This window comes from Mycetomoellerius zeteki, unplaced genomic scaffold (assembly GCF_001594055.1).
Source record: "Mycetomoellerius zeteki isolate Tzet28-1 unplaced genomic scaffold, Tzet1.0 scaffold135, whole genome shotgun sequence".
Classification (NCBI taxonomy): Eukaryota; Metazoa; Arthropoda; class Insecta; order Hymenoptera; family Formicidae; genus Mycetomoellerius; species Mycetomoellerius zeteki.
Window position 1 is genome coordinate 4,225,310 of NW_017256287.1, and position 26,375 is coordinate 4,251,684.

Consider the following 26,375-nt stretch of genomic DNA (forward strand, 5'->3'; position numbering starts at 1 on the left):
ACTAAATTTCCTATGTATATAAATTTATTTCTGCGTCCTAACAACTGCGTGTGATTTTTACTTGCCGTTTTCTTTATTATTTTTCACACATCATCACGAGTCCGAGTTTATAGTATTAATTTATATTGATTTATATTTATGGGTAAATTCTAAACAGAATCGTAAGATTCATAACTTGTTCTCGTAAAACTTGTACAAGAACTTATGATTGATATTCTAATTTTATGCATATACAGGATGGGGCATTTTAATCGCCCCAGGCGAATATCTCAGAAACTAAGAGAGATACAAGAAAAAGTTTTATATGAAAGTTGTAGATTTTCTTTGGGGAAAGAAGATGAAAATAACGAATTTTGGGGGCACTACCAAAGGGGGCACTTTCCAAAACGCTATAATAAAATATTTTTTCATGAAGCACTTTTCGAGTTATAAGATTTGCATGTTACAGTATCGCTGGTATTAACATTACCCAAGGTGTCCGACCGACGGCTAAAACATCTTGAATGTTGTTCAGGATCATGTCCTGGATAACATTTGTCAAGATCAAGGCCATTGGAGATTGTACTTCTTATTTTCATTTTTACGTAGAAATTAATTTTTAGTGCAAAAATGAAAATTAGAGAAACACCCTCTAATGACCTTGATCTTGACAAATGTTATCCAGGTCGTAATCCTGAACAACATTCAAAAGGTTTTAGCCATCGGTCGGACACCTTGGGTCATTATCCAATAACGCAATAACATTTTATCGCCGGCGAAATTATAACATTCAAGACTTATAACTCGAAAACTTCATGAAAAAATATTTTATTATAGCGTTTTGGAAAGCTCTCGAGGTGTGCTACAAGAATATGCAATAAAAAATTGAGGTTTTCATTAAAAAAATTCATGTTGATCCTGACCTGACCTTGGTAGTGCCCCCTATCCAAAACCCGTTATATCCACCTTCTTTCCCCTAAGAAAACCTACAATTTTCATATAAAACTTTTTCTTGTATCTCTTTTAGTTTCTGAGATATTCGCCTGAGGCGATTAAAATGCTCCACCCTGTGTATCGTAAGACGTACAATTATTCATACACAGAAAAAAAATTTGCAGATTTTAAATAAATATTTGCTCCAATAGTACTAACGAAATATTTACTAAATGTAAACATATATTTATTCGATTTAAACATAACTGTTTTATTTTGAATAAATATTTATTTACTATAAATAAATATTTCGTTAGTACTATTGGAGTAAATATTTATTTAAAATCTGCAAATTTTTTTTTTAGTGTAAATATCTACGATTTATTGTAAATCTTATAGCTAGCAAGAAGCTGTCTGTAAAGTTACTGTATAAAGTTATAAGCACTTATAAGTTCTTACAAGTCTTACGCGAATCTATCACGAACCTTATGATTCTGCTTAGAATTATTTAGGCATTAGTCTATGCCAAGATGTCTTTGTAATTAAATCGCTGTAAATGGATAGTAACAATTGCCATTATGATACTGTACGGAAAAAATGGTTTTGCTCAAGTATCTAAAAGTTTAGCTAATTACAGGTCTGAAAATAATTTTGTTAAAATAGTTATATACGATACTTTAACTGGTTGCAAGAATGTTTTTTGCAGAATTTCTTATCATGTTTGAGATTTCTATATAATTATTTTGTTGATAGTTCTTGCCTAAGAATTTTCTGCTGAGGAGGGCTAAAACGTACGCCGAAACGTTCAGATTTCTTAAAGAATTTTTACATTTGTCATGTTAATTATTTGCGCAATTATTTCTTGCGACGACTAATGCCCCTTTTTTGTATTGTTTATTATTATATTAATTAAAAGGAGTCCAAAGGTTTTTTATTTAATTGTTTGTTTTATTATTTTGACAATCTAAAAAAATTATTTCCAGATCTGTCTAGCTAAATTTTTTAATATTTGAGCGTTCGCGTTCTTTTTGTGTATAATTAGTTATGTGACAAAGAATATTTAAAACCAACCAACATCTCCTGCATTTTGTTCAAACACTCGCATTGTGACGCTTTTAACGCTGTCGTCATTCGATTGTTTCTCACTGTGCATTAATTACTTACCGATTAGTATTCCCTTAATCCAAAACATGTGGACGACGTCCGGGAGATAGGAAACAATGTGTTTCATCGTCGTTCGTATATCGCAGATGTGTGCAGACGTAATAAACGTGGCGGCAAACAAATTAACAAGTCGCCACCACCGGAGAAGCTGGATCGTCCATGATGGTGCAGGAAGGGACAGCGATAGTTCCTGACTTTGTAATCGGAGAGGATAAAACGCGACTTAAGTCAGAGGCTAAGAGCGCAACGGAAAGGATGCGAGCGTGTTGCACATATTCAGGGCCGAGCCTTTCGATGTTCTTGTTCGCTGTTCTCGGTTTTCGGGCCGACGATACATTTTCGGAATTAGGTTGCGAGCTGTGACTCTCATGAGAATACCACGGAGTCTTGTTGCACCTTCGTTGGATTATCCCCGCATGCAGCTGCCAACCGCGTCATTCTTATTTCCATGCCGAACAACACAATCGGCTTGTGTTTGTTTAAAGCATCTATTATTTTCTCTTTGATGACGCGAGACAGTCTATCTGATAACCGACGGAAGAATTTTAAGTCTTGGAAAAGTGCGAGGGCCAGATGTTCGAAGTCGGTCCTTGTTTACTTTTCTGTAAAAGAAAATAGATAAAATATTTAGTAAGTAAAATTATTAGTAAGAGACATAACAAGAGAGAAATTCATTTTTGTCCGTTGGTCTTTTATTTTATTTGCACTTCTCTCTCTCTCTCTAAACAATGTTTACAATTTTCTACTAAAAGAAGGCGATTTGTACTTGAATTTTATGATTCGACATTTTATATTTTAAGTTTTACTTATTTTGCATACTTTACACTACACAGAAAGATTTGCTAAAGTATCTAAAAATTTATCTAAACAGATCCGAAAATAATTTTGTTGAACTATCAAAATAATTATACAGGAAACTCAAACGTAATGAGCAATGTTGCAAAAAAGTTTGACATTTTAACAATCAGCTTGAGCGCCTTATATATAATTATTTTATAGTTCAATAAAATTATTTTCAGATCTGTATTCAGCTTTAGATAACTTACTTTAGCAAAATCATTTCTTTCGTGTAACCATTATTTTTAAATTCATTCTGATAACCCACAAATATATCATCTAACAAGTATCTACATATTATAATAATCTGTATGAAGTAATATATTTTTTAATAAGACAGATTGTGTTGATTGTTCTTGAGCAGTTCTTATATAATTCCTTATATAATTCAGTTTTGTCTTTATTGTTTTTCAGACAGAACGTATAACTTGGACGTCGAGGACGTCTCTTTAGGGAGACCGCGGCGGGAGGGTGGTCGTGCTGGGGGCCGAGGGGGTGGTGATGTGGCCGAACAGCCTTGGAGGTACTTCCGGCTGCAGCGGGGGCGCCGGTGCCGCCGATCTCGGGGGGCTCGCCGCCTCCACCACCTCGGCCTCCGAACTCTTTGGGCCCGCGGCGTTCGGTGCCTCCGCCGCAGGGCCCTATGGCGCTCTCAAGACAGCGCCCTACATGGGTCTCAGCATGCCGATCGATGCGTTACATTCTACTATTGGTTATCCCGGTTGTACACCCGCCGGTGAGTCGGTCTACTGTGAGTGCCTATTATATTTTTTATTAGTTTTAACTGAACCGAGTTGGAAGTAGCTTTTTTTCTTTGAATTATTATATATACTTTGTATATGTATATCTTTGTTGATATTTACCAACATAAACAAAATGCGAAACAATAGAGTTATACTGTTATATTTTTCAATTTTTATAATTACAATTTTATAGAATTTAAAATTATAAAAATTGTAAAAATAAATAAATTTTATAATTATACAAAAATGCAAAAAAACTATTATAATAAATTATAATGTTGTACTGTAATTGAAGAAAGCACATTGGTAAAGCGCAGAAATGTTAATAATGATACAATACGAAATTATTCATTAATCGTGTTAATGTAAAAGCTTTTGCATTATGTACTGAAGTTACTTCCAACTCGTGAAAATATTATTACTGCTATTAATTTAGTTATTAATAACGGTTCATTTATTCTATTTATTTTATTAATCATTATCGATTAGTTATTAAATCTAGTTGACCTGTACGTTATAACGGTAATGTAGTAAAATTTATTCATTTGTTATTGTTAGTATCATGCCGTTTGAAATAATGTAATTGTAAATTAGAGATTCAAAAAGGGAGGTTTTTTTCCCAAATATTAATTGTTATTTTCGAAAGAAAAGCAATTTCTTAATTTCTTTTAAAGCCTTTTAGAAATGAATTACCACACATTAAATATTAATATCAATGTCGTTTATAAACATCTAAAAAAAAAATTATAAATGAAAAGCACAAATCAAGAAAAAAAATCTTATGATATTCGATAAAAAATTCGGTGTTAAAGGCAATCCAAGAAAGCAACGGCGGGAAAGGACGACGTTCACACGATCACAGTTGGATATATTAGAGGGACTTTTTTCAAGAACAAAATATCCTGATATTTTTATGCGCGAGGAAGTCGCTATGAAAATCAATTTACCGGAATCGAGAGTGCAGGTAAGTCGTTGAGACAGCAATAATGACCTTAATGCTTTTCGCAAAAGTATGTTTTTATAAAAATTACATATTAACTATCGTACGTGTATAAAATACATAAAAAACAATACGATAATTCAATATCATTTTATACGTAATGTTTAAATTACTTAAGAAATAGATAAGATACTACGAAATTTTAGCGCGTAAAAAAGATTTTTGTAAATATTCCCTGCAGTAAAAAAAATTCGACGTGTCTCTCCACGAAAAGTGCGAAAGTATCTGATTACCGAGGGGTATACACTATCGGTACGCAGACAGCGTGGACAACATTGATTCTTTCTCATATGTCCTTCGCTGTGAAGTTAATTTGACCGTCCGCCTTACAAATACTCAGATATTCTTCGAACACCTTAGTATTGTATTAATTATAATAAAAGACAAATTTGATAGGATTTAATTTATATATTCGAAAAAAAAAGTTTAATACAGACCGCGTGAATATAATATATGGTATATATGAAGTGTAACTATATATGTTTATATGAAACGTAACATTATTCAACATAATTACATAATCATAACAATAAAGGAAAATAGAACAAAAATTACAATTATGTAATCAAAGTGCAACTGCAATTACATGGACAATTATTTATTGCAAGCGTAAATATAAAAAAGCATAAAAATCAAGTATAAAAAAAGTATAAAAAAAGTATAAAAGCACCGAACATTTCGGACTCTCTTTGATGATTCAAAAAGAAATAAAATTCATTCACATTCTGGTCATATAAAATCGCAAATGACGCTCCCCCTATTGATATTCTTGCTCAATGGCAGAAGTCGAAAGAATTTTTCTATGTAACAATACCGCGAAAACCTATATGAAGGATGACATTTCCGGAATCAACATTTTGGCATTGCTTGGCTGACACCGTGTCGTTTGCTCGTGTCGAGTTCGACGTCCACGGGGTCCGAAAACGTGCTCGCGCATATTCCACCCTCATCATGGCCGGAAAGGACGCATTGCATCCGCAATCGCCACCCAACACACCTGGCCTATGGCCGTGTAAACGGAATGAATGGGCCTAACATGGGCCATAGTCTTCCGCACGTTCGTCCGACGACTGCAAAACTAGCGACTATCCTACTCATTTTCGGACCCCTGTATGACTTCTCGACCACAGACGAAACGGTTTCGTTCTATTGTAGCTTCGTTAAAGTTGGTTTCCACCACGATCAATACGATAATGCCACTTTTCTCACACGCGATTGTATATTTTAAAATTAATATCTTAAAAGAACATTGTATTTAAAAATAAATGAGTCTTCCCCATACTAAACTTTTTAATATTACATTCAATCAAAGAATATACAATAATATTACAATCAATCAAAGAATTAATGATTGATTTAAATTAAGACGTATGAAAATATACTATATCAAAAAGAAAGAGGATAAATCGACTTAAATACAAATATATATCAAGCTTATTATTTATAATTCCTCCCCCCAAAATAAAGGAAAATTGATTTCTTGTAAGTGTACAGCTATTATGATACACATTACACAAGGCAACATTGATGTCTTGTCATTATTTCTCGATACCAGCGTGAAAGAGCGCAATCCAGTCGTGATAAAATACTTTTGCAATGTTCTATTGAAAGCAAAGAATTCATGTTATAGCGATACATATACCGGACTTCTTCGACGCAAGAACGCGAGCTGTTAGTATCGTCCCCCAGAAAATCCGTAGAAACCCAAACTCACCTCTCCACTTCTAACATCGATCGCGCGAGGCTTCTCCAGGTTCTACTCTCTCCTCCTGTCGCGTTTCTCCCTCTACCTCTTTCCACTCGCTTCGTTCCTCCCTACACCCCCGTATCGTCCTAACGTAGTACTATTTCTAAGGGCAAACAAGAAGCATTGCACTATTTTCACGTATCACGTATCATGTAATAATTAAGTCAAATTTTCGAAATACATTTCCCAGTCTTAATTTAAAAAAATTTCTTTTATTGATAAAAAAAAAATAAATATTGTAACATTTGCTAGTAAAATATCTAGTCAAATATTATCAAAACGTCTGACGATGTTCGCCAATGTAATCGATATTATTCGCACGCCGGCAAAGAGAAGAACGTTTTTCACTCTGCATAAGTATAATTAGCAGGTTCATTACAAGGTGTTCGCGCAAAACCAGTGGACACTTTGAACGCAAACCGGAGCGAGCCCGTTGGTACGCGAAATCGGCTTATTCTATTCAGAGAAGTTGCTCGGTGTGTGGGACGACCTATACTCCGATCGGTTTTCGTAATTCTGTTGCATTAACGGCAGCCTGGTAGCAAGCGTGTCCGATATGCATGTGCGTTTTCGTTCGCGCTGCTGCAGTCAGCTTGATTGGTAATTGATAGTCGTGCCAGCCCGGCATTCCCTTATAATTGGCTATTACGCCAGCTTTGCGAGAGCTCTCCGCGGCTCTCCGGATTCGTTCTGAATCACATTTGTGTTACGCATCACTGAAACGTGAAAATATCGCTTGATTCATTTCGCGACAGATGTGCGACTATTATTTTTTTTTTTTTTAACGGTAATACTACCACTGTAGGGGCGCTTGATTATGTAATCACGTAATATCGCGAATAATTTCACGTGTGTTTACAGGTGTGGTTCAAAAATCGAAGGGCTAAATGCCGACAGCAGCAGAAGCAGCAACAACAACAGCAAGATAAGACGCCGAGATCGAAAAAGCCCTCGGGGAGCCCGGCTAGTAATCCACCCCCTGGAAAAAGTCCTTCAATTACCACTCCACCCACACCCGCCGCCGCGGTACCTGCTACTACGCCCTTGTAAATATTACTTATCTTAATGAGCGCTTATCTTTAACGTATGTCCATAATCGCGCTAACGACTTTTTATCTCAGACGAGACCGTGTCAGTACGAGATAATCGGCAACTTAATTAGCTTGATAATTAGTATTCTAATTGCGACTGCACGCGACAGATATTATCGAGATACATATATTGCGTGAGATACGCTTCTTTACATTCGCACTTTGCGAGCGCGTAAAGTTTAAAATGTTAATTACGACGCGATCGATCGCCGTGTGCATGTAGAAAGTTAATGTTTATATATACTATATGTTTATTATAACTGTATTTCTGTATTTAGGAGCGGTGGCACAGGAGGCTCAGCAGCAAGTTCGCCAGCGCTTTTAAGGGACTCGCCGCAGTATAAGCCTGCGGGAAATGCTAGTTTGTTATTAGCCGCTAGCACGACTCCACCGAGCGTAAGTGGATGGATTATAGTAGTACTTACTTTCGCCGAATATAATGTGCACTTGGATATAGCGGGTCGATTTATATTTTATTATTTTATGTTTTTCGCGAAAAATTGTTTTAAAGAGCATTTTTTATATGTAATTCGTTCTTATATCAATTATATGTCCTTAAAATTCTGTTCTTTAACAGTTAGGTGGCACAGTGTACAGCAGCGGCGGTGGTAGCAGTAGCATTTGGAGTCCAGCAGTAACGGAGAGCGGTGGAGCATTTCCGGGAGACCATCAAAGGTTAACGTGGACAACAACCCCTTCCCAGCAGCAGTGCTATCAAAATTATTCGTCCTATTATACCAATATGGATTACCTTTCGCCCGCCTCGCACCAGTTAAACGTGGTAGGTAAAATAACTCTAGTTTCCTAAATCTTTTACATACATAACTATTATATACACAGAAAGAACGTTTTTGCTGAAGTATCTAAACCGAGAGGTCAACTACCTTTGTTGCTATCATATTGCTAGCGTATTATTAGTATTGCTTGTGCTAGCAATACACAACAATATATTAGCAATATTTGGTAATATTGTGCGCAATAAGTGCAGATAATACATGAGATGATTGATTCCTCAATCTAAACTAGCTAAATGTAGAACACTCAAGCTAGTTGCTAGAATGTCAAAACTTTTTGCAGCTCATCATGCTTGAGTTATCTGCATAATTATTTTAATGGTCCAATAAAATTATTTTTTAATCTGTATATCTACCTAAGTTTTTAGATACTTCAGCAAAATCATTTTTTCTATATATAATAATATCAATTATGTCATTAAACTATGTGCAGAGTAAAAAATACATGATTCTTCAGTATAGTATGATTCGTCAGGTACAATAATAATAAACAAAAGTATTAATATCGGATTGATAAATTAGGACAACGGAGGTAGCGGTCTTGATAATTCATGGAGCAAAACGAGAGACGAAGGTACTTCATCGTGGTTTTACAATAGTGCCGGATGGGGTGATCGTAAGTGAACCTACAAGCATCGAAGAATGAAGCCTGGGTACATATCATCGATAACAGTGATGTTATATGGCTTGAATCGAAGTTTATTGTAACGAGATGCCAAAAACTGAGGAAGTTCTACTTCTGATAAATGTCGATACAGACGAAACATATCTTTAATAACTCGGCCAGCATTCGGATGCTGTAGAATGTACAGGTCGATCGAGAGTGCCATACGTATCTTTCTGCATTAATTGATACAGCATATTTTAAATATCACAGGATGTCCTATATGCGTATCTAGTTCTATTATCTATGTAGAATATTTGTTTATTATTAGAATCTTAAATTTTTATAAAATTTTGTACAAAAACTTACATCATTTTGGAGAAAGCATTATTGATTGCATCCATACACTGAAAAATGTACTAAATTTTAATAAACATTTGTTTGAATAGTACTAACTAAATATTTAATAAATATACACATACATTGTGGTATAAGAACCATTAGACATTTAACTATCCTTTTTTCTTACTAACTAAATATTTATTTTCTGTAAGTAAATGTTCTGTAAGTAAATGTTCTGTAAGTAAATGTTCTGTAAGTAAATGTTCTGTAAGTAAATGTTTAGTTAGTACTATTGAAAAAAATACATATTAAGATTTAGTAGATTATCTTAATATTTTTATACATAGAATGATAAAAAAAATTAGGGATGCATCGGATCGTAAAATTACTGAATTCAAGATATCGGATATCCGGTGTTATATTTTTTTCGGATATCTGATATACGGTCAGATATCCGGTAGGACAATTATCGGGTACTATACTATACATTACCGGATACAAATGATATCCGGCTATCCAATCAGATAGTAAAAAAGTACCGGATAATACCGGATGTTGGATATTTCCCGGATAACCGATATCTTGAATCCATCTCTATAAAAAATTAATTCAAAAGTTAAAAAAATTTTTATCTAAAAAATGAAGATAACCTTCATATATATTATAAACACCTCCATTTATAAAAAGATTATTCTACTAGCAATGTATTTTTTATATCATATAACTTTTAATAGATTTGTTTCACTTTAATTTGATGCACTGTATTTTTAAAATATTTTAGATGATAACATTAGATAGGACATCCTGTATAATTGTTGTACACATAATGCGATCATATATTTTTAAATATTTTGAGTCGTGCGAGCTTTGTGAAATGTGTTGTGACGGAATATGAGAGGTAGTTTTAACTACCATATAATCTGTCTTATTTACATCTCGAAATCTGTGTCAAATTATATTAAATAATATGCTTATTTAATATTAGAAAAATATAAAGATCTCAAATTGACGGAAATAATGGTATTTCAAAAAGATGTTTCGTATTTTGATAGTTGTTTCAAAATGTTTTGATAGTGCAAAATTAATTAATATCAACTAGTCACGTTAATAATATAAAAGTAACAATTGAAAAATTAACACATTAAATAAAGTCGCCATAAAGAACGAGTTTATTATAAATTATGCCCTTTCTTTGCAATAAATTCATTATTTTATCCATCACGCTTGATTTTATGATAATGAATTATTTGGATAATGATTTTAATAGTTCAAGTAAATCTTCTATTGTCGCGAATAACGACTTTTTAACGGTGTACTATAATCGTTTCATGTGATCTCCGGGACAAATAACTATATATTGTGTACATAATATAAATACTTTTACGAAAAAATTCGAGAAAATTAACTTAGATTCACACACGTTAAAAAGATAGTGGAATATGTTCAAGAGATTTAGTTCTCAATATAAAAAAATTTTCAAAAAGAGGTATATGCGTATGTATAAATATACATAAGACATACGTACTATGTACATAAATTATATATAAAAACATATATATATAGTGCAAGTCTCTCTATGTACATATGTATCATTCTTTCGTGTAGAAATACACTAACCTGAATATCGAAATGAACTCGTTATGACATCGAAGTTGTTGATCGTTTTCTTTTTATAGACTTATTTCACATGCAAAATAAAATATTTTATCTTTTATAAATTTAATAAATAGCATATACCGTCCCGCTGTCAGAAAATTCGCATTGGATTGCCTTTCACATGATATTATCTTTGTATAAAAAAAAGGCAAGAATATAAAAAACATTTAAATTGATACTCATCATAATTCTCTAATTTTCAAAAAACAAATTTGTTTGCAAAAACTCTTGTTAAAAAGAATCTTTTTCTACATGCTTGTATTCTTTTTGCGCGAGGATTAAACCAGCTTTGCACCACGAATCTCGCCTCATGTTTTCTATTTGTTATCTTTGAACAACCAAATATTGCAATACGCAATTTTTATCAAATTAATATTCGATTGAGAATATATCATTCATTATTATAGTCATCCTTTTTTTTTAACACGCAGTATTTAATAATTACAGGCGATTTTTGTCACATCTTATATACATAAATTTTTGGACCAGTTGATTAAATTTTTATGAACCCTATATACATAAATTGATCTATTATCCACGTGCGAAAAGTATTTTAAATTTAGCCAAACAATTTGCGTATCGCTTTTGGTAAAACTTTTATTATCAATCAATATTGTCAATATTTTGGAAAAAGAGATCTTCGACGAAGAGCTTTATAAAAAAAAATTAAACTGAATGCCAATTGTTCTCTACAGATGTGTGATGATTGATTATAGAATAGAAAAAATTAAGATCCATATGTAAAGTGAAAAAAAAAACCGGTTTAAGATCTATAGGAATATAAGTATGTGACTGTTTAGATTGTTATTATAAATATCACCAATACTTATAAAATGATCGACACAGAAAACAACGACGTACATGTCTCAAGATGTATGAAGATAATATAACAAATTTGAATTGTATGTTCTTACTTTTCTTCCATCTACAGCTTTCTGCTTAAAAATTTCGTTATCCTATTGAATTTCTTTCTCCTTTCTTTTAAACTAAACATATTATCTGTATTAATTTTTTTATCATAGTGAGATTATGTTATATCCTATTTTATTGCGAAAAATAATTTCGTTACATCATATCTTCTATTACATCATATCTACAAATAATACAATTTATATTTGCATTTATATCTAATGATTCAAGTCTTCATGAAGAATTATTATTTTTTTAAAACTATTGCACTTATCGTTTTTGCATTCATATCTTGAGATTCAAAATCTTTAAGAATTTTAGATATTGTGTTAGAAGTTCGTGTTAGAAGTTTCATATTTATATGAAACTGTACATCTATGTCTAAAACTAAATATTAAAAAATTTTTTGTATTTATATTAATTTATATTTATATGCTTACATGCGTATTGTTAATATTAAACTTTGTATAATACATTTTATAATATCTGTAAAAGTTTTTATTTCATATCTTTAATTATTTCGCAGCAACTTCCTCATTTTGAAGTCCAGAAAATCATCAATATTCGTGACAATAAGAATAAACTAGATATATGAAGATATATATTTATGTGTAAAAAGTCATCTAAAAATATACATTTCAGTTCTGACTTTTTAAATTATATCTATTAATATTTTTTTATTTTTACAAAATCGATGAAATCACAATTGTGATATCGAAATTAAGTTGTGTAAATATTATTTTTTTCTTAAAAAGATATATTTATGTTAGGAAATATGTAAAGAAATACAAAATATGCTATAATCAATTTTTCTCTCATTTTTTCGCGCAATTATATTATTGATAATTTAAAATATGTTCAAAGATGATATGAAGTTCAATAATACAACTGTATGGTAGGAAGTAATTGTAAAAATTATGATTTGTTATTTATTTTGATATTTCGTAGAGGTAGGTAACTGTATTTTTCTCGTTATCATCTACTGCTTTGTTTCGACTAATCGCTTCTTATATTCATCACATATTCGCTAAGAGGGCGTTAGTGCACAGCCAAACGAACTTTCGTAACAGATAAAACTACGCAATATATTGTCATATTGATGCATTTTCAACCAATTTTCAGTTGTACGATAAAATTTTTATTAGGAATAGAATATTTTTAGTAAATTTTTTTCGAAATCTCTAAGAATAAAATACAATCTTTCAAGTACAAATCGTTCATTTTCATAATTTTATCATTAGTTAGAGAGAGAAAAACAAAATTGCAATTTAATTATTTAAAATTCTACATATCGTAATTACAGTTTTTAATGACTACTGTTGATGATCAACGTGGAAATACTAAATTGTGAAGAATCTCATCACAAATAATACGATCGTACGAAGTTTGTCTGAAGGAATTCTCGTACATCGCATTATCGTTTTCGTTATAACCTTGTTTATGAGATAGAAATTTCGTTATGGGAAATAAATTCGTGTAATATAACTACTTTAATTAAGTATGTAACGCGCTACATCTAATGAAAAGTATGACGAAGTTAGAATTTCTCAAAAAAGCGTAAGTATCATTTTCGCGCGTTATAGGCATTGGAATTTGTGTTTACCTTAACCATGATACGGCATCGATCACGATCCACGAAGCGGCATTGATCACGAAGATCCGCAATGACCGACACGTTTTGACGATCGTCCATCACTTGAGGCAGCATTCCTGATGAAACTTCGTATCAGTTATGCACTACGAATGGATAAAAGTCGCAATTAATGCGGAGCGATTCGCGCTTCGCACTCCGAACCGACGCGCCGATGAAACTGTCATGGCGGCCGGTCGGCACGCGGGACGGCGGCACATTCGATCTGAAATAGGCTGCGGTTCACTTGACGCTACAAACGCTTCGAAGCGTTTGAGCGACCAATCGGAACAAAGAATTTTACGAATTGACTAATCAAAGAATGCTTCGAAGCGAATGCGTTTGTAGCGTCGAGTGGACCGCAGCCATAATCTGAGATAATTTGAAATACTTCGAAATTAAAATCAGCTGTATACGATGCTTGTTTTCCTGCCGAACTGCTACCTGGATTGCTAGTTGGATTAGAATCTTGCCATTATATTGGCGGCGGTACTGATAGTTAGTCTGTTTGACTTGCTTACCCTTTTTTACATTTTTTACACTTAAAATGAGATAGATATATTTGGCGCTGAAAAGAGAGAAAGCGAAGATGCTGAGTGTAAAAAGTGTAAGCAAGTCGAACAGATGAACTATCAGCATTCAATACGATGGCAAGCCCGCATAAAAATATAGTGCAATAAGTAAATTCGAATAGTGTAACAGTTGGTGGAGAAAATTTCATTAAAATTATACTGAAACTTTATTGTGAAAATAAATATTATTGATTAGCATCATATTTCAGAGGATACACGATAAAATTATAGTAACAAAAAGTTTTCTTTATAAATTCTAGAACTAATTTAAATAATACTTATTTTCACAATAAAATTTCAGTGTAATTTTAATGAAATTTTCTCCACCACTATTACACATCCGAATTTATTTATTGCACTAGTAGTATATTTTATGCGGGAGATTGAATTTAATTCAGCTATCAATAGTCCAGTAAGAAAACAAGCATCGTTTGTTGCCGGCTTAATTTGCGATAAGTGACGAATGTGACGATGATTCTTGAGGTATCTATTAAAACCGATTGCTAACTTCACGTAGTATTTAAATGGTTGTTAAAAACGGTTGATTTACATTAATTTAAAAATAACATTAAAATACCTAAATAATTGGAAAGGAAAAATATGCACTAAACTAATCGCAGCAATATTTAACATAAATCCCAATTTATAATTAATTGATATTTTTGTAAGTATTCCGAGATGAAACAATTGAAATTGACTATTCACAGTCGAACATGAGGAGAATATTAATCGATTTCATTCTCTTCACGTTCGACTGTGAATAGTAAATAAATTTTTTACTACTTACGGCATAAATTAACAGATCACGGCGTGTATAAACGATCCTTAAAGATGCTGAGTGCAAAAAGCGTGAAAAAAAAAAAACGCGATAAACTTATTATCTATTTATCTCTCCAGGATTGTATAACCGACAGATTACGTTCTCTGGCGGCGACGCGAGCAATCACGTTGACCGACCAGGTGAACCGAGAGCATCCAGGTCCAGAGGTCGCTTCGCGCCGGCGTGGGTTTATCGCAGCAGTATCGCGCGTCTCTTCGCGCCGGTCGTTTCTCGTTCGATTTTGTCTCCCGTAAACGTCGTTTATGCACAGTTACCGCAGATCAGCCGTGAAAATGATCGCGACGTGAATTTCGCCGCACGGTCACGGGGTGTTTATTTTCTCTTTCTCCGTCTCTTTTCTTTCGCGCGCGATAACGATTGTGGAACGTTATTTTCGGTTGATCCAGGAGGATGCGGCGCATCGCGGCTCTACTGGCTCTGCTCGCCTGCGTGTGTAAGTACCGCACCGAACGGAGTAGCGTAAGCGTACCGGGGGCTCTTCCCTCCCTCCCCCCGCTACTCGCCGCGGGTCTGTCTGCCCGTCTGTCGGGGTGAATCACGCGGAGGAAAGAGAGCCGATCGAAGTTTCCGTAACGGCGCATCTCCCTCCTTCTCCTCCCCCTTGGGATCCCGCGCCGATCGTCTCGCGATCTTCCCAGCCAGCTCCGACCGGTTGCCGCTCCGCGCGCGGTTTCTCCCTTTCTTCCTTTTCTGACCGGCCGACATTGTAATTATGGCTAATTGAGTCTGAATCGCGCGCCTTGGCCCGACTGGGCGATTTGACTCCGTAAAGAAAAAAAAAAAGAAAGGAAAAAATCACAGGCTCCTTTCGAAGCGGTCACGACTCGTACAGCACAGATCGTTCCAGCGATAATATTACAGCGACATTATTACAAACGTTACAGCGATCGTTGCGTTCAGCAGAGAAAACTTATTAATGAGCGTTCAGTGATTCTTTTTAATATGAATGGCTGCGTTCAGCAGAGAAAGCGGCTCTACTTTGTTGTGAAAGTCTTTAATGTGATTGGTATTGCTCTTAGTTTCTTACTGGATCTAAATGTATAAACCAATCATATTAAAGAATTTTACAATAGTTGCAAACTGCTGAACACAGACATTGCCTTTAATTCTTTGCTGGATCGAATTGTAGGAACCAATCATATTAAAGAATCATGCACCTAGCATTCATTAATCAGTTTTTCTCTACTGAACGTAATTAATAAGTCTGTTCACGATGCTTAAAATCCCCAAAAATGTCTGCACTTAAAATGAAATGAATATATATTCGGGTATTGAAGAGAGAGAAAGCGAAGATGCTGAGCGCAAAAAATACCAGCAAACCTTGAGCGGTATTCATAGTTTGTTTTAATCGAAGGAGTAACCACTAGTTGAAATATTGTCCCACAGATTACATGATTTCATATAATTTCATCTGATTACAAATAATTTTCTTCACTACATATGAAGTTATTTGGTAAAATTTTATAATAATTTTGAGGACTCGGTCCCACGATTACATTAAGCAATTACCCCTTCAGTTTTAATTTCAAGATCGTCTTAAGTAAAGAGAGAGAGAGAGAGGATCATTTACACTTGCTGTAATCTGTAAGAATTGACCAATCCTAATCGATTATCCTCCTCTCATTCGACTGTGATTGATCAATTTTTACAGGTTGTGGCATAAGTTAACAGATTATAATCAGTATAAATGATCCTTTAAATCACCGCACGATTTTCCGTAATACTGTAAGAATTAGTCAATCAGATGAAAATTTTTGATAATTCCTGACTGTGATTGGCTAATTCTTACGATACGTTTTACAATTACTGTAACGGAAAGTGTGCGCGGCAGCCTTAATGTTTTAAAACGCTAAAGCAGGCCTGTCCAATTTGAGCTCCGGAGCCAAAATGCAATGCCATCGACGCAAAAAAATGATAAGATTTCGGGGATTGTAAAGTGTTAATACGCATCTGGAGTGACGCTTATCAACACTTTATAGTTCTTAAAATCTTATTCACATTGAATTATTCTGGCTTTGCATTTTGGCTCCGGAGCTCAAATTGGACAGGCCTGCGCTAAAGCTAGAAACACATAAAAAAACAACAGGCAATAAGACTAAAGCAATAAGCGTAAGGGTCTGAGCACAAGAATTGTCGTAACGGTCGTAACGTTTATTTAGGCCTAGTCTTCAACCAGTCGGGAGACGTTATGTCGTGCCGTAAGAAATTAGCCAATCACAGTTGAATATGAAAAAAAAAACAATCGACCATGATTGGTTAATTTTTTACGGCACGACATACGACAACCAGTCTCCCGACTGGTTGTAGACCTAAGAGACTTAAGTTGTAGACGTAAGTAACGCACAAACTTTGGCGTATGACGTACGACTTATTGCCGTCTCTTGGAGACGCGGCAATAAGTCATATGTCATACGCCAAAGTTTATGCGTTACTTACGTCTACAACTTAAGTCTCTAAATAAACGTTACGACCGTTACGACAATTTTTGTGCTCAAATCCTTAGGCAATAAAACTTAAGGAATAAGCGAATCGGCCAATCACAATAGAGAACGTAAAGTAGTTCTCTACTGTGATTGGCCGATTCGCTTACTGCTTACGTGTTACTATCTTATGTTTTTTTTATATATTTTTGGCTTAATACAACCCTCTGATTGGTTTATTATACATTTTAAGACTGTAGTTAAGACAGTCTCAAATATAAGAATCGACTATAAATACCAGTCCTAATGCTGCTGCAGTTTCTGTTCTGTAAGGGAAACCAACTTTTTGCCCCTCCGAATCTCCTACAATTGTCGGAGATTTTACGATGCTAAGTAGTGGCTGCGTTCAGCAGAGAAAGCAGCTTTGCAACTGTTGTAAAATTCTTGAATATGATTGGTTTATACATTTAGATCCAATGAGGAACTAAGGGCAAGACCAATCATATTAAAGAATTTTACAACAGTTGCAAAGCTGCTTTTTCTACTGAACGCAGTCATTGATTCAGAGAAAACCGAGACCCGTTGATTTGAAGTTACGCGGTCAGATATCGCGGAAAGGGTATCATTTCGTGCGCGAAGAACCGCGAGAGTATCTGGCGAATGCATCAGCGCGATACGTTATGCCGAGAACATTGTTACATGCTCGTTGCACACTGTTATTTCGCGATAAAATCGCGTAACTCGCCGAGTAAAATATTTCGTTGTTACCAGTCTGCTTTTTAAGCGTACGATTAACATTATCTCGAATGATGCATAAAAAGATTTTAAAATGTCCTGCAAAGGACATTTGATCTCGCGTGCGCCAAAGAAACTATCTTTTTATACATGCTTGTTATTTTCGCATTTATATCTTGATGAGAGATTAGTGATTACTATTATTATTTTGCGCATACAACATTGTTCACACATCGAGATTATTCATTGGCTTTATAACGACTGTTTTTATTAACACTACTTTACAAGTGTATAGAGAGTCACGGAATAGCAAATATTACATATGATTGAAAACAAGCTCGAATGATTTCGTGATAAAATGACAATTTCCAGTACTCCGATTCTGTAACTTTTAACGACAGTTTAATTGGTACTTTCATTTATATCCGTTTCTATTAATATAGTTTAATTTTAATCTCGGTTCAACTAACTTCTTTTTTTGATTATAAGAATGAGAAAAAGATGAAGAGTAAATTGAACTGATTCAAATTAATCTCACGGAAAAAACGGCTACAATTACCACGACCGAAAATCACCCATCATTACATTTTTTGGTTATAAGAACTAAAGTACGATTGTGATAACAGTTATGGCTGTTAAGATATGTCCATTTTACAACCAAATATATTGATGGGTGAAAATGATCATTATTTCCAGTTGTGGCAACCATAGCATTTTTTCTGTGCTACATTGATAGAAATAGGCATTAGTGACACAAACATCATTCTACTTTTCTTGGCATTCGGAGAGTAATAAAGATAAAACGACACTTTACCAAATAGAAAACACCCAGTGTCATTAATATTGTCGTTGCACAACTTTTTTGTCATGTATGTATAATGCGTCGTTTACAATACATGGAGTAAGAAATAAGAGAAATTCTTAAGGAATAAGAGAAGACCAATCACAGTCGAGTGTGAGAAGAATAATCGACTGTGATTGGTCAATTTCTTACTCTTACTTCTTATTCCGTGTATTGTAGACGACGCATAATACCTGCGTAACGACAATCTATCGCGTTGCTTCCACTTTTTACACTCAGCGTCTTCACTTTCTCTCCCTTCAACGTCTAAATACAATATATATTTACTTCATTTTAGATGGGAAAAATTTTTGAGAATTTCAAGCAACATATAACGATATCAACACTATCGTTAAGAGTTAGGGCCACGGCACACAAAAGAAACTTATGCAGTAAAACGTAAGCAGTAAAGAAACCATTATGTTGGATTCACTATTAGGCCAATTCATCTTTCTTCCTTTTCTCTCCAGGAGGAAAGAAGAGGAAGAAAGATGAATGGTGGCAAAAGTTCAGCCAAAAAGAACAGGTCTATTGTTTACGTTATAGCCTTATGATCTCTACTGTGATTGGCCAATTCGCTTACTGTTTACGTTTTACTGCTTTTTGTGTGCCAAACAGAATCGGGGTACTGGCTTAATCATCACATTTTATCCGAGAGATATTTTGGAGGAACGTCCTTAGAACGTAGGAAGGTCTTCTGTCTTTGCAGTCTTTAGGACGTCCCTTGAAGGTCTATGCTGTAAGAGGTTTTTCACACTTGTTATTCTTTTCTCACTGAATTCGTAAGTGGGATTAAAAATTATTTCAAGTTCATTTTATTCTAGACTTTGAATTTATTAAAAACCTGTTATCCTATTGTTGGCTGTCATTTTCTATTCAACTCAGGTATCTCTCTCTCACGTTTTTCAAAAAGGGTGAGAAAAGGAAGAGAAATGAAGAAAACAACATTTTTTTTATTGTACCATCTCCTTCTCTGCAACGCAAATCGAAGAGTTGTGAGGAAAAAAAGAAGACATAATATTCCTTCATTTAATCGGAACTTTCCAATTTGTGTCCTCCTCGCGGATCCTCCTTCGATTCTCATGAGGACTCGACGACGAGACGGGATCCAAGTAGTGAGGAAAGGATGCTGGCTCTCCACCATGACGGTGACTCTCCTCTCAAAGAGGAGGAACCGGTTCGATAGCCGCGCACACCTATACGAAAAGCGACGAGTGTACGCAGACTCAGCGCACATCGGGGGTGGGGGAGGGACGGGAGGAAGAGGTGGTTGCCGTGCGGTATTACGTCGGTATATACATCTGTATCCAATATCGGCCACCACCAAAGTTGAAAGGGGAGAGGAAGTGAAAACGGGAGTGCGTGCAATGTACGAGATAACTCTCGAGTACGCTATGGTGCCCCGTGGTTGCTACCCCTCGGTGGATATCTCTCATTCTCTCTTCCTTTCATCTTTCTCTCTGCTCTTTCACTCGTCTCGTCCAGGGCTGCGCCACTCACCGGCACTTGGCCATTCATCTTGGTCCGGTGCTCCTAATTACACGTCTCGAGTTACGGACGAGAACCGGGACCGCAGGAGCTCGGGAGACGTCCCGTACCCTCTGAAAAGAAGACTGGGAGGGCACGGCCCCCCGCGTCGCCCGCTCGCGCGATCATCGTCCTCTTCTCGTCCTCGTCGATGAGGTCCGGGCTCTCTTTCGCTCTCCTCCTTCGTTTCTTGCCGGCTCGTCTACTTCCCTCTCCCGCGAACGACGGCTTTTTTTACACCGCTCGCCACTAAGAGCCCTTTGTACGCGACCGGCGCGGCGCGCGCGTTTATTTTATACGCCGAATGTTATTCAGCGTGCTGCGCGATTACTCGCGGCGCGTTTCTCGTCTTCTTCCCGCTCGCGGGTTATTAGCCTCTTGTTCATTCTTTCTCTTCTCGTTCAGTCGTTGCGTGACGTAGCGTACGCGTGTCTCGCTGCAGGGAGCGGCAGAGGAAAAAGAGAGAGAGAAATCATATTAGCCCTTTGATCCCACGGGCTGCTGAAACGACTCCGGAAAGAAACAAAGAGAGAAAGAGATGCTATAATAAAGACGCGGGTGGCGCGTAACATGTATAAAGAACGAAACCGACGTTCTTTTTTTGGAGACGCCAGCCGCGACACGCGCACATACTCTCGGACGCGTTGGAACTGCAGTTGCGACACGAAATGCGCGGATGCGCATTGAGTGTACTTACAATTTCAATCCAATTATTTTTCGAGCATCTCAAGAACTCGCCACGTCTTTTACATTTCTCGCACATGTTTTTTCTTTTTTTTTTTTGCGCGCATATTATATTCGCCCACAGAAAAAATTATATTAATAAAACGACTAGGTGTTTTAAACAGCAGAGAAAAACGTCTTGTTAATTCAATGACAGTCTAAATGAAATAAATGTACGATATTCTTGTTTTAATGAATTATTATTTATTTAATTAATATTAAAATAAAAAACTTATTAAATTTTAATAAATATTTATTCAATAAAAAAGTGATACTTAAATCAAATTAATGATTCCAAATAAATATGTTTGTATTTAATAAATATTTAGTACTATTCAAACAAGTATTTATTAAAATTTAATAAATTTTGTTTAGTGTATCATTGAATTAACAAAATCGTTTTCGATTAAACTGCTGTTGGTTCATACTGTTAATACGTCATTTTTTTTTTTGCGCACGTATATATACACACACATACTTCTAAAAATTTTTTGTTCATTTTCACAAACTGAAATACCTCGTAAACGATTACGTCTTTTAATCAGCAGAGAAAGACGTTGCACAGACGCAGCTAGCTAACGAGCGTCTGACAGCGCGGACTCGAGATATCTCGAATTGATGTTATCTTGAGGACGCCCATTGGAGGCCGCAATTTTCTCGGAAAGAGAACTTCATCCGGCGTTTGTCGTCCCGTCCGCACGTGGAATCGTAAGATAAACCTTCTATCGTGGGAGATACTAAAATTCCGGCTCATCTTTCGGCAGGAAACACGCCTTTCTCGTCTCTCCCCGACGTCTTTTCCCTCGTCGATTGCGAGGTCACGGCGATTCAAAGCGCGAGCGTTTGATGACCTCTGCGATAGCGCTCGGGAAATATATTTCGGGTAATATATTTCGAAGAGCGAGCAAAGAGAGAACAAAGTTCCCAATCGACGACAGCGGATTCTTTGAAATTCATTCGCTCATATTGTCATTATGCATACTTACTTCAAAAATGGTACATTTCACACTCGTATCGAATCTCTCGTTCTTTCTCCTATCGAATGAATTCTTCTTTTGACTGGTTTCTGTGAATGGGAATCGCGAATAGATCTGGCTTCCCTTTCTTTCCTGTATTTTTCCATAGAACGTCATTGTATAACAGTTACTTTGCAACGCGGTAACTTTGTTTCCAATCGTTTTCGCGATTCGTTTGACCAGCAGAGAGTCGAGTAAGCAGGTAGGAATGAAAACTGATGGTTATCTTTTTCTTTTGAGGGGTAGACTGCTTATTTATTATTCAATCTTATCTATCGTATTTGCGAGTTAAAAATAAATTCTGTACTTGATCTGCAGAAAACGATAGTAATGATAGAAATGTTACCATCTAATGTTACTGTATTCTTATCAGTCGTAACAATATCGCGTAGGAAATGGACAAAAATATAATAGAGTTTTATTCAGTGACTTAAGCAATTTTTCTGATAAAAATAAACACTTTTCTTTTGGTGACACAAGTCGACACAAGTATCTTTTTATCTTTATTATTCATCTTGTTTCTCTGAATGTCAAGAAAGATAGAATGATGTTTGTATCGATTTGTGTCATTAAGGGTGCGTTCCACTTAACGTTCGCAATACTCGCGAGTATCGTTTCATCCTTCTTGTCATCAAATATTAAACAAGGATGAGATGATGGATGTGAGCGTTGCGGGCGTTAAGTGGAATCCACCCTAAATGAACAGCACCCTATATGTGTGATTTGCGTAGACTTGTCTAGTTATTGTTTAGTATTAATAGATTGTCATTAATTAAAATACTGCGTAGTCCATTTATTGTCTCTTTTTGTTCAATAGATTCAGATTTGCACATATTTTGTTCGTAGTAATTGCAGGCAAAGCGTTACATCTTGATAGGGATCCTAAGTAATTTCACTTCTCAGTTATTAGACAGAGTTAATATAACTATCCAGTACTACTCGAAAGATGCATGAAATTTCTACAGGGTATCTAAGCTTCAATTAACCAATTTACTGGATCCAAAATTAATGTTTTTTGCCAAAACTGGTGGAAACAATTATTTTGTATATTACATGGAAGTTTATCTGTAAGGATTTTTTTTATCGCTGGTGACGAATCCAGGGAACAATTCAAAATAGTGGATCCAACATGGCGGCCACAAAAACATATAGTTCTGGCACTTCTTTTCGCTCGTATATAAGTCATTACCGAGTGAACTGGTTAAGCGGATTCTTGAGAAAATAACAGTGCTTGTGTTCATCGTTTCGGAGCACGTCATCAGCGTTTTATTTCTCTTTCTCTTTTACTCTTCCCGCACATTTCCTCGGGGCAAGAGCAAACGGTTGCACTTTACCCTCGCTAAAAGGGCGTCAGTGTTCGCTGGGTTCTCGCGTCTCCTTGCTTTTGCTTCTTTTTATCCTTCTGTACTTCCTGTTTTCTTTTTTTCTTTTAATAAACGCGTCTTGTGTATACGCGTTTATGTCTCAGCACAGCTTCTCGGGAGCAGCGGCTCTCAGCATCAAATCCGCGAGAGCGTCCTAAGAGAGCGTGAACTTTTTATGGTACTCAAAATATCTAGAAGGCGGAACGGTGAACACAATTATTTGTACCTAACAGTGTCTCGTGTAAAGACCGTGACATGCTTGAAACCCCCCTCGGTATCGAGAGGATAATCACTTAATGTAATAGTACAATGTTCCTGAAATCATAATAAAATTTATATGAAATCTTCATGTATATATAATCCGATAATTACATATGTAATCACGAGAAATCATCATTGTGTAATATTAGATAAAATCGTTTATTTTATAACATGGCTTCATATGAAATGAAGGAAATTGTTTGTAATCAGATGAAATCGAATGAAATCATGTAATCTGTGATTATCACGTAGACAATATTTTAGATAGTGGTTATCTCCTTATTCGGCATGCCCTGTGAAATCGGCGATTCGTACGCGCGGATGATATGAGGGGGTGTTGTAGGATCGGTTGAGATACGAAAGGGGGTGGGAGGGTGAATTTTTTTCTTTCACACGCGCGCGCGAGTTTCGTCCTAAATGATGACCCGCGCATAATTCATGTCCGTGCGGTTTACCGGCTGCGAACCGCGTGATAAAGTACGCATTCTACGTGCACGCAATGAATTATGCATTCGCGTGCGTTGCATATATCCGCGTTGGGAGTCGTTCTAATTGATACAGGAAGTTTCTACTGCTAGGGGAAGAGAAACACTGCGAGAATCTTTTGGGAAATTAGAAGGGTTCGATATATAAATATTACTATTGTTCTGTTTGTGTTTGCACGTATTTATAAGAAATTCGCCCCTAACAATAAGATATAATAAATTATATAATACCTGGAGAAACCTGGAAAACCTGGAATTTTCGGGGGATTTCTTTTTTATCATTGGAAGAGAAAGAGAGAGAGAGAGAGAGAGAGAGAGAGAGAGAGAGAGAGAGAGAGTGTGTGTTAGGGATTTTCATAGAATTCTATCTGTACTCAAGGACATTTTAAAAATTTTATTTTTAAATTTAAATACTATCTTTCTGAAAATATTATTTCTTTGATAATTTTTTTTTATGCAAAATATTGATAATTGATTAGCAACGAATATGGCATACACATCCGTGTATATTCACGTACATTCTCGTATGTTGTCTCTCGAGTTTTTATAAAGAAAATTAGGATAACAATAGAATTAGGATAACAATAGAAATCATACATTGTTCAGCAGAATTCAGCAGAACAGAATACCTCACTGATATTATATGCAGTGATCTTTATATACTATTTTAGGTTTCGTAACTCCAGTTGTGGAAAGTGATAGATGTAATCTCGTGGAATCTCTTATCTTCTACTAATTTACAATATAGTTTGTTTGCGTTACTTTTTACACTCCAATTTATTTCAAATTTTCATTAAAAAATGTTTTAATCTCTTACTTGGAATTTTGAACAAAAATACGTGGAAAAAATCCGGGAATTCTCAAGTTATTTTTTTTACAGGATTTTATATGCAATTACAAAACTTTGCATATAATAATATATAAAATATAATTATTAATCAAATTTAAAACCAATATTTAAAATATCAATACGATTAACTTGATTATATATAACTTTTATTACTCGCGTAGGTTGTTTCGGACATTTTAATTTTATAAATTCACTAAATGTATATACTGAATGCTATCTACACACATATTTGATGTAAATTGTTTTAAATTAAAAAAACTATTTATCTCTTTATCTAAAGGATAGAACAATTTTTAATTGTTACATGTTTAATTGTCAGATCATTAAAGAGAATAAAAATTGAAATATAATAATGGAAATGTCAGAAGTGCCCCACACACGCGCGAATAATTACGTTAAAATATCATATGAATAAGTAATGTAGGATTAATAGAGAGGAATGGTCTGTACACATACCAAGATGATCACACATATCAATATTAGCAACTCGTAACTTGATTTCACATGTTTTATCGAAAGATCGACTGTTATTAAGATTCCAATCGCAGCACGGATGCACTTAAGCCGAATTGTCATTTTATCTGATTTAATCTTACTACGGATAATTTTATGGAAATGTGAAAACTTTTTAACGGTTCCAAAAGCAATCTTTCGATTTAAAAGATTGTCGTTACTGGGGTCGCGTGTACACATCAGGAAAAGGATTCGATATTCAGTATAACGAGCCAAGTTCCGCCTTTACCGACACAAACTTTCTCCCTTCCAGACCTGTGACGTCTGGAAGAGGGACCGTATGCTATGTACCGCGAATAATAATCAAGAAGTGCTCCGATGAGAGAGACTATGCTCATGAAACCTCTCAGACGGTTATGAGAAAACAACCCCTTGCGTCCGCGCCGAGACGAGTCACTTTCTTGTCGCTTTTGATTCACCGGAAAGAGTTTTTTTTTTTTGCATAAGAGAAATACATTTTATCATTATCTCATGATATCCTTAGAATTATTAAAGGATAAAATCCAAAGTATCTCGATAGTGCAATATATTTAAGTTACTTGATTAATTCTACTGTAATCTTTTTGCTAATTAATTCTAGATTTTTATACGTTACGAAATTAGAGTTAAAATGTAGTGATAATTTTATTTATTTATTAATTTATTTCAATATATAAAATATTTTTAAGAATATTATAGATGCAAAATGTAATGATGATATTTTGCTTTCATTTATAATAATTTCTAGGCTTTTATTCTATTATTTTTTATTAAAAATTATTGTAATTTTATTTAATTAGCAGTTAAAGGCGATTTTCT

General features: G+C 35.1%; 2 protein-coding genes across 2 annotated transcripts in view; both read left to right on the forward strand.

Annotated features, from left to right (window-relative positions):
• Nucleotides 1–3,414: 3,414 nt before the first annotated feature.
• On the forward strand, nt 3,415–9,066 carry otd2 (homeotic protein ocelliless). Its single transcript, XM_018462001.1, has 6 exons — nt 3,415–3,664; nt 4,469–4,620; nt 7,265–7,449; nt 7,773–7,890; nt 8,072–8,275; nt 8,811–9,066. Exons 1-6 carry the CDS (start codon nt 3,415–3,417, stop codon nt 8,910–8,912), a joined length of 1,011 nt encoding a protein of 336 aa, XP_018317503.1. The 3' UTR covers nt 8,913–9,066.
• Nucleotides 9,067–15,043: 5,977 nt separating this feature from the next.
• The window catches only part of LOC108731662 (tyrosine-protein kinase-like otk), a 59,263-nt gene continuing 47,931 nt past the window's right edge, over nt 15,044–26,375 (forward strand). Inside the window, exon 1 of the mRNA XM_018462081.1 lies at nt 15,044–15,275. Within this exon, the coding sequence (XP_018317583.1) occupies nt 15,233–15,275 (43 nt within the window). The 5' untranslated portion in view covers nt 15,044–15,232. The remainder of the gene's footprint in view (nt 15,276–26,375) is intronic.

What these genes read in the sequence shown, in the direction of transcription:
- otd2 (XM_018462001.1), top strand. Translation starts at nt 3,415, where the DNA reads ATGTGGCCGAACAGCCTTGGAGGTACTTCCGGCTGCAGCGGGGGCGCC. An exon ending in GTACCTGCTACTACGCCCTT is followed by an intron (nt 7,450 to 7,772) that starts GTAAATATTACT and finishes TTCTGTATTTAG; the next exon opens with GAGCGGTGGCACAGGAGGCT. An exon ending in CTAGCACGACTCCACCGAGC is followed by an intron (nt 7,891 to 8,071) that starts GTAAGTGGATGG and finishes GTTCTTTAACAG; the next exon opens with TTAGGTGGCACAGTGTACAG.